A 9,136-nucleotide genomic window follows, 5' to 3' on the forward strand; every position below is an offset into this window, starting at 1 on the left:
GTGTTCACTGTCCTGCCCAGATGTCTGCCCCGTGTTCATTGTCCTGCCCAGATGTTTACCCCGTGTTCACTGTCCTGCCCAGATGTCTGCCCCGTGTTTACTGTCCTGCCCAGATGTTTACCCCGTGTTTACTGTCCTGCCCAGATGTTTACCCTGTGTTTACTGTCCTGCCCAGATGTTTACCCTGTGTTTACTGTCCTGCCCAGATGTTTACTCCGTGTTTACTATACTGCCCAGATGAGCTGGGCGTGGTGGCGCACGCCTTTAATTCCAGCACTTGGGAGGCTGAGGCAGGCGGATTTCTGAGTTCGAGGCTACACAGAGAAACCCTATCTAGGAAAAAAACAAAAAAACAAAAAACAAAACTATACTGCCCAGATGTTTACCATTTACTATGCTGCCCAGATGTCTACCCTGTGCTTACTGTAACTGTGCTACTGTTATGAACCATAATGTAAATATTTGATATGCAGGATGTCTGATATGTGACCCTCAAAGGTGTCACAACTCACAGGTTGAGAACTGCTGCCCTGAAGTCTATCAACAGGTGGTAAATACAGGTAAATTGAGGACAGAGCCCTTTAGGAGTTGGTCAGTCATAGAGTCCCCACATGCTAGCATTTGATTCGATTAGACTTCCTTCAGGGTATGACTGGAAGAAGGAACCATAACCGGCAGTCCCAATAAACCTGCGTTCCTCCATGACTCCACGCGCTGAGGTATGTCTTCCCACCTCTGCAGAGAAAAGGAATGGTGTGGAAAGGACCACACAGCTTCCTACTGCCGCAGTGTTGCTCAAGGACAAAGGGCTGCGCCAGAGCTGCGTAAAACAAGTTTAATTTCCAACCAGGGCACAGTCATTGCATTATCCCACATTTTTGAGCAAGGATAGAGAAGGCAAGTTATTAAACATGTACAGTCTACATTCCAGAGAAAGCAAAAAGAAAAAAACCCACTTCAGAACTGCAGATACCACTGTAACACCACAAACTTTGGAGGTGGAGGGAAGGGGAAGTCCCCAGAAAGAAAGGTAGAACAAGATAAAAAATGAAACCAACTTGAGAAAAGCAAGAGAGGGAGTTCACAGAAATGGGATGGAACATCCAACCCTAAAGATGGATTAGGGAATGTAGAAAGCACCCCCACCTCCCCACAAAGCCAGGGATGTTACCAAGATGCTACTGCCCCCTGCTGGATGTGTCTGGAGCAGCATGCACCAAGGCAACATTCAAGGCTGCTTCAGCCTGCTCAGCCTCAGGTTGGTCCCAGGAGGTGGAGAAAAATAAGCTGTGGTAAGGGGTGCAGGAGTGGACTCATGTCTGCAATGTACAAAACCTATCTGGAACTAGCATCTAAGCAGGAAGGTCAGAGAGCGTGGCAGAGAAAGAGGCAAAGTCCTCACCAATCTCAAAGCAAAGATAGAACAGAAAATCAAACAGAAGACAAAACCAAAACCAAACAGGCAAAGTGGTGAGTGAACGGAGAAGGCAAACAGGTGCTCACAGCAGCAACAGAAAGGAGGGGATAGGGGCTTAGAAACGGCAGAGAGAGTGAGGGCGACAGAGGGGGATGCAGGAACAGTAAAGAGAGGAATGCAGGGAATGGAAGGAACCCATTTAAAATGAAACAGAATCCCTGGCACCCCCATGTAGAGAACACACACACACACACACACACACACACACACACCAGGTCTAGAGCACATGCTCACATAGTGTCTGGGGTATCACAGCACTACCTGCACTGAGAGACATCCTGGAACCTCGCACAGCTCAGCTGACAGTAGGCTGGGGAACTTATCTGCCTGCTATAGACAAAGGTGGCAGGAAACCTGGCCACTGAGTGGAGGAACTCAGAACAGGCCTCTGGGAAGAGTCCCTTGGCCAAGCTGCAGAGAGCCCAGGGTCCTGACCTTAGCAGAGAGGTTACGGGCAGCTGTTTTGGAGCTCAGGGCGCAGCCAGCACACACAGGAGCCCACAGAACAGCCACAGCTTCAGTGCAGTGACAAGTCAGGACCCAGGTCAGAGCTTCTGGAATAGCGCCCTCTACAGACCTGCAGCAGCAGCTGAACAAGCAGAGGATGGAGGGAGGGAAGGCCCTGAAGATCACAGTTCCAGGCTCAGCCATGCAGGGTCCTACGGCATCTACTCCAACCCCACAGACCTATTCAGGACAGGGTGAGGACTGGGGAAAGCTGCCAGGAAGTGGGGGACAGGACATCGAGGACAACAGAAACTCATCTTTCCTGGTCCTGAACTGACAGAGAACTGGAGAACAGGGAGTTGATACTGAGGTCGGCTATGTTCCCCCAGTCCATGGCTTCTCGTTGCTCCACCTGGGCAGTCCTCATCAGGCCAGCAGAGCTACTAAGGGGAGAGATCTCTGACAGACCAGAAGGCAGGAACAGGACTGCTCCATGCCTTGCCTTCTCCTCCTTATGACAGTAAGATGGAAAACTAGGCCTTCCCCCGACCACTGTCCACCCTCTACATGCAGGTCCCACTAACCCACCTCCCTCTGAGTTCCTGAGGAGCAGATCTGAGGACGGTGGGGGAGGATCAATACAACACTCTAGACTGATAGCATAAGCGGGCTACTAATGAGGCAGAGTAGCACGGCAGCTCCTTAGGAACAGTCACCCAGAGACCAATGCCACTTCATGTGCTCATCATAGTGGAGAAGGAAAGGTAAGACAGATGGCCGAAGGCGCCCATCATGTATCCCAACATCCAGGAATGCCACCTGCGGAGAGGAAAGCAATGGGACCCACCCACATCCCCTTATCTCACCAACACAGAAGGGCAGGGGACAGGTTCCAGTGCGCAGTGTTCCGGCTGTAAGCCCTGAGCTGCGCTCTGCTCCCTCCCCTGACCCTACATATATATCTCTCTATACACGTATATACAGGCGCACACATGCACGCACACACAGAGAGGCCCGTGCAATGTCCATGGAGAATAGGAGAGGGTTCAGAAGGAAAGGATGACAGGGAGGAGAGTGGCCAGGGACACAGGGAAGGGACTCAGATGCCAAGAGCACAGCAACCAGTGCCAAACAGCAAACAGAGAACACCCCACTCTTCCTCCTGAAACCAATGGGGACCACCCCACGAAACCGTAACAGCTTCATTCTGTTTTAAATCCAGTAAATTGGAATGATTCATCATCAGGACAGCAGTTGGGGGCTGACTGTGTCAGTGTACAGGGAGGGAGGAGGGGGGTGGAGGAGGGAGGCAAGGCGCTTGCTGGGCATGTGGACATGATACCCAGGACCTTGGCCACTTTCAAGAGGAAGAAGGGGAAATTGGGGTAAGGAGACAACAGGTATGTGTCAGGAGTGGGTGGGGTAGTCAGAGAGGGCTGCCTGGCTCTCACTTCTTGTTTTTGAGCTGATTGGCCAGCCAGTCCAAGCCTTCATACAGCCCGTCCCCGCTGGTAGCACAGGTGGCCTGAATGTACCAATTGCGGTGACGCAGAGAGTGCAGCCCCAGCTTGTCTGTGATCTCAGCAGCATTCATAGCATTCGGCAAATCCTGCAGCACAAAGGAACACACACAGAGAGATACCTCAGCACCTGTCAAAGGCTCTAGAAAGAGCACCCATCTGTCAGAGGCACATATATGGCCACCTGCTCATTAACTCAGGACACTCGGATCAAGATCTGAAGGAGCTGCTCCAGGCCCAGTGGTTCCAGAACTGCAGGGCCAGGGGATTAGATAGAGAAGAGGTAGGGTTATAAGTGTGTGTGATTCAGATGACAAGTCTGGCAGCAGGAGCAAGGCTAGCTAGAGAACACGGAAGTACAGGGAGGATAAAGATCCTGAACAGACATGCTACCACATTGATCCTGAGGACTTAAATGCTGCTGATACAGCTGGGCTGGGGAACAAGGAGAAGAGCATGAAGAAGCCAAGTGCGTCTCCTTCTCACACTTCCAACCTGTCAGCAGTAGTTCCAGGCCTTTCACCCACGAGCCCAAGGCCCCTTGACTCCTACAGCCAGGATGCTCTCCCAGATGCAGGGAAAGGGGGAAAGCTCACCTGTTTGTTTGCAAACACAAGGAGTACAGCATCCCGGAGCTCATCCTCCGCCAGCATCCTCATCAGCTCTTCCCGGGCCTCGTTCACTCGCTCCCGGTCATTGCTGTCAACCACAAATATCAAGCCTGGAGAGCAGAGAGAGCGTGGGACACACAGAGACGACGGATGTCCCCTGTCCTATCCCGCACCACACCCTCCAGACACACGTTCCCCTTTCTCCACTTCCAAGAGCTGCATCAGGGCAAGGGCTGGCCATGGCCACCCATAACTAAGAGAACAGCCATGCTCTGCACAAGCCCGGCAATGCCAACCCCAGGAGCTCTGTCTGTCCTACCTTGGGTGTTCTGGAAGTAGTGTCTCCAGAGGGGCCGAATCTTGTCCTGGCCACCTACGTCCCAGACTGTGAAGCTGATATTCTTATATTCCACTGTCTCCACATTAAACCCTTTGGGAGGTAAAGAAGTCAATGGCCACTGGCCTCAAATAATAGGCCCTACCAATAGTAACCCAATGAGCTCGCTCCATCTCTCCTCAGCTTTACATGTGACACCAATAGCAGAAAGCTTAAGGGATACTGGGACCTTGTAGTTCTTGACCCGGGGAGTCTAAAAGGAAACTTAAAAGGGCTGGAGATATGGCTCAGTGGCTAAGAGCACTTGTTCTCCCAAAGGCCAAGGTTCAAGTCCCAGTACCCACAAAGTGGCTCACAACCATCCGTAACTCCAGTTCCACGGGGTCTGAGGGCCTGTCTAGACCTCCATGTTCACTACACATGCATGCATGTGGTACATACATACATACATGCAAAACATAAACACACTTAAAAGTGTATGTTCTATTATATATTATGAGGTATGTATTTTTTAGGAAGGAAAATTGAAGAAGTCAACAAGGGCAAACTCTGATCAGAGGGCGCACAGCTGCCTGGATGGTATGAGAGCCGCGTTCTCCTGTCGCTCAGACTCTGGTCCTCCATCCTACAAAGAAAGGACTCTGTTCTGGCCCTTGATCAATACAATAGATCTATGCTAAGATGTGGCGTGAGAGCCGGGGGAGGGGGGGTGGGGGTGGGGGGTGGCGGGAGGGATAGTGGTTGCGGCACACTCCTTTAATCCCAGCACTCAGGAGGCAGAGGCCAGCTTGGTCTACAGAGTGAGTTCTAGGACAGCCAGGGCTACACAGAGAAACCTTGTCTCAAAAAAAAAAAAAAAAAAAAAAAAAAAAAAAAAAAAAAAAAAAAAAAAAAAAAAAAAAAAAAAAAAATGTGGAGTGAGAGGCAATGGGAAGCCTGAGAGAGGAGCCCCAGCTGAGGAGGAGGACCCACAGCCCCATGTTTGTAGCAAATGTTCTCCCTCCAACAGGCAGGTCTTAACTGAGAGTGCCACTGAAGATCTAAACCAAAGCAATTCCAGGCCTCTGGCAGGAACATCAAAGCCCTTCACCTGCTTTCCAAACAACACGGAGAACAAACCAAGCCTAATGCCTGAGGGCACTGCTGAGTGCCAGGCTGCGGGCGGAAGGAAGTTCCCGCATCAGAGGGCCAGGGCAGGTGGGCAAACGGCAGCTCCAGCACCTGCCAAAGTTAAACAGACACTCTCTCTGAAGCCCGTGAGGTGTGTGGACCTGCCTGGGAAGGGAAGGCCTTGCCTGCCTCCCCTCAGCTTGCCCTTACCAATGGTCGGGATGGTGGTGACAATCTCCCCGAGTTTCAGCTTGTACAGGATGGTGGTCTTCCCGGCAGCATCCAGGCCCACCATCAGGATGCGCATCTCCTTCTTGCCGATTAGGCTCTTCAGAAGGTTCCCAAAGATATTGCCCATGATTACAGTGGCTGCTTTAAGTCAATAGGGCCCAGAGAGGGGCAGTGTAATCTGGTTTTAGCCTGGTCCTGGATATGGAGGGCTTGACCCTAGACAAAGGAAACACAAACTCCTTACCATCAACTGTTTGTAAAGACTTCATATTCATGGAATTTGCCAAAGTCAAGCCTGTAGTTCACTCACTCCTGGCTAAACACCAGAAGGGACTATGAATACCAAGGCCCACTCACACCCAGACTGAATGTCTGAGATCAGAGGCAAGCAGGAGGCATGTAGGGCCCTTGCTATGGCAGCAATCTACTGCAGTGACTAGGAAGGCTGCTTACTTCATCTTTGCAGAGCTGCACCTAAAAATCAAGAAGGTTCTAGTCGGAGATTTCTAAAGTCATTTCAACTCCAATGTTCTCTGTTACACCCCAGAGCGCTGCAAACCCACTTGCCTCTCCCTCCGCCAACCTCAACCTGAGCCTTCTGAGACGGTGGAGGAGTGAGGAATGAGGAGTGGCCCTGTAACTGCTGACAAGGCTCAGGCTTGTCAGGTTCCTGGGGTTTACAGTCTGCTCTAGTCAGAGAATGCGCCTTCCACACCAGGGTAACTGAGGAAGAAAAACTGCAAGCAAGACTTCTAGAAGACACTGGCCATTTACACCCTGAGCTGTTCTTACTTCCCCTGTCGATACAACTACATCCAGAGCTGGGAGGGTGGGGAGCTCTCTCTGGCTCACCCAGGGAGAGCTGTCCCATAAGGTCACCTGCAAGCAGGTAATCAATTTGTCCCTCTGTCTTTCCTAGCCTTTTAGCCTGTTCTCCACAAAACAGGCAAAGTGACTTTAAAGGCCAAACCAGGCCCTTTGGTTCTTCAGTTCAAAACCTTTGGTTGCTTCAAGCTCCCTTTAGTAAAACCAAGAGGCCCTGCAGCACTGTGTTCCTGAAACCTAAGAATGCTTGGTGCAGTTCAACAGTCCAATTAACTCTGAAGAACTCTATCGACCTCACCTACAGCTCAAGCAGACTGACTGTTCGTTCACCAGTGGTTCACAGCAACACCCGACACCCCTGCTAAATGGGTGAGGACAGCTGTGAGCCACTGTGAGGATGTAGGACAGCTGTGAGCCACTGTGAGGATGTGGGACAGCTGTGAGCCACTGTGAGGATGTGGGACAGCTGTGAGCCACTGTGAGGATGCGGGACAGCTGTGGGCCACCACTGCTCTCCGCAGACAAAGCATCCACTAGGCATGCACTTCCTCACGGACAGACAGCCTTGCATACACAGCACAGCAGCCGTGCCAGCTCTGCCTCCTAGCTCCTCAATCGGGAAGTGGGACCAGAAGAGTCTGAAGCTCCAGGCCAGTCCCATAGCAAGACCACCTCTCCCACAGCCCACCCAGACAAATGCGTTGCTTTTCTATCCAAGAATCTTACTTTGGGCATGAGGATTTGGCTTGCATTTATTTCTGTACCATGTGTGTTCTTGTGCCCAGAGAAGGCAGGAGATTCCACTGGAGGAATGAATGGTTATGAGGGGGTTAGACAGATGGCTCAGTGGCTAAGAGCACTGGCTGTTCTTCCAGAGGTCAATCTTCAGGAACCACATAGTGGCTCACAACCATCTACAATGGGAACCAATGTTCTCTTCTGGCGTGCAGATATGCATACATACAGAGCACTCATATACGTAAGATATGTAAATAAATAAACCACTTTTTAAAAATGGCTGACTATAAGCTGCTATGTGAGTGCTGAGAACTGACTCAGGTCTCTACAAGAACAAGCACTCTTGCCCGGAGTCATCTCTCCATCCAACAAAAATGTTTTGAGCTATGGTCCCTATTGCCCAGGCTGGTCCCAAATTCTCTCTGTAACCAAGGATAAACTTGAACTTGTGCTCTTCTTACCTCGACCTAAGTGCTAGGATTATAGGTGTGCACTGCATACTTGGTCTAGAAACGCACCTCTGAAACAGTCATGCAACGGGGGTTCAGAGCACCCACGCCAGGCAGCTCTCTGTGCCTCAGGAGGCATGTGTCAGCGGGCAGCTTGTTCAGTGATCATCATATGCCAGCTGCTGGCACTCTACAGAGTCTGGAAACCAGCGACACACACCCCAAACCCAGAAGGCGAAGGAACAGGTCAGGACAGAGCGCATCTAAACCCAGGAATGTGAGAGGTGGGCAGCGAAAATTCCTAGTTACAAGGTCAATCAGGGAAGTCTGCTGGGAGTTTAGTCACTTTTTTGAGAACTCCTTCAGGCTTGTTTTGTTTTTCTTGTTTTGTTTCCCCTATTCCTCTGTAGCAAATTCCAGACTAGTGCACAGAAGTCAGATCAAGAGCCCCTAGGGACTGAAATACTAGGCTGTCTAAAAATAAAAAAGAACTGAGTGCAGAAGCGTTTCATCTTCAGACATCCCCTGACTCCCACTAAGGAGCCAGGTGTGGTTCTCCCAGGCCTCCCAGCTCACACCCCAGCAACAGGGCTTGTTGGACTTCAGGACTCAGTCTTAGCCATGCTGCCCACTTGCCAGCCCTGCCGTCCTTCCAGCTCAACTCACCCAGTCAAATCTAAGGCCCTTACACATTCCTAAGGTGAGGGCAGGAAGGGGGAGGAGGAGTGACAGGGACACTCGCCCAGCTACTAAGATCAGATCATCCCAACCTCAGCAACCTATAGTAGTTGAGTTTCTGGTACCATGACCTCCACAAGGAAAACGTTCTCCATGTTTCCTGGGATGGTGCAGAGAGCGCTGAAGAGCTGTTTTTAGGCTCTGGCAGGGATCTTACTTATATCACACACTTCTCCCTGTCTGTCCTCCATGACCACGCTAGCACTGATTAGATGATCACAGTGAGACCAGCTGCTGAAAAACAAGACCAGCAGCCAATAGCCCTGGCTCTGAACCTCTAGATAACCCTTCACTTCTCTGCTCAACTGTCATGCTGAAGTTACAATTCAAAGTTGACCGTAACCTGACAACAGAGACACGGGCTCTAGTGGAGCACTGTGAGGTAGAAGGAGGAAGGCCTGGAGAGAAAGAGAAGCTGGCTGCACATCTGTCCTGCAAAGTCCCTGAAAGATGTGAACTTCTCATGCAGCACACATTACCCTGTGACTTGCTTTTTTATTAATGGGTACATAGTCATCTCCCTAAATAAAATGTAATCCCTTCTGCAAGGTCTGTATCCTTTTTTTTTTTTTTTTTTTTTTGGTTTTTTTTTCGAGGCTTTTTTTCTCTGTGTAGTCGTTTTATGGGGAATAAAACGCACCTGTGTTTGAGGC

The 9,136-nt window shown here is 50.6% G+C and overlaps 1 protein-coding gene across 1 annotated transcript in view; it reads right to left on the reverse strand.

Moving 5' to 3' along the window:
• Positions 1-821: 821 nt before the first annotated feature.
• The window catches only part of Arf3 (ADP ribosylation factor 3), a 26,681-nt gene continuing 18,366 nt past the window's right edge, over positions 822-9,136 (reverse strand). The window contains exons 2-5 of the mRNA XM_021183439.2: positions 5,713-5,949; positions 4,375-4,485; positions 4,041-4,165; positions 822-3,533 (exon numbers count right to left, since the gene is read on the reverse strand). Of these exons, the coding sequence (XP_021039098.1) occupies positions 3,372-3,533; positions 4,041-4,165; positions 4,375-4,485; positions 5,713-5,860 (546 nt within the window). The 5' untranslated portion in view covers positions 5,861-5,949 and the 3' untranslated portion in view covers positions 822-3,371. The remainder of the gene's footprint in view (positions 3,534-4,040; positions 4,166-4,374; positions 4,486-5,712; positions 5,950-9,136) is intronic.

Source organism: Mus caroli, chromosome 15 (assembly GCF_900094665.2).
Source record: "Mus caroli chromosome 15, CAROLI_EIJ_v1.1, whole genome shotgun sequence".
NCBI classification, from domain to species: Eukaryota; Metazoa; Chordata; class Mammalia; order Rodentia; family Muridae; genus Mus; species Mus caroli.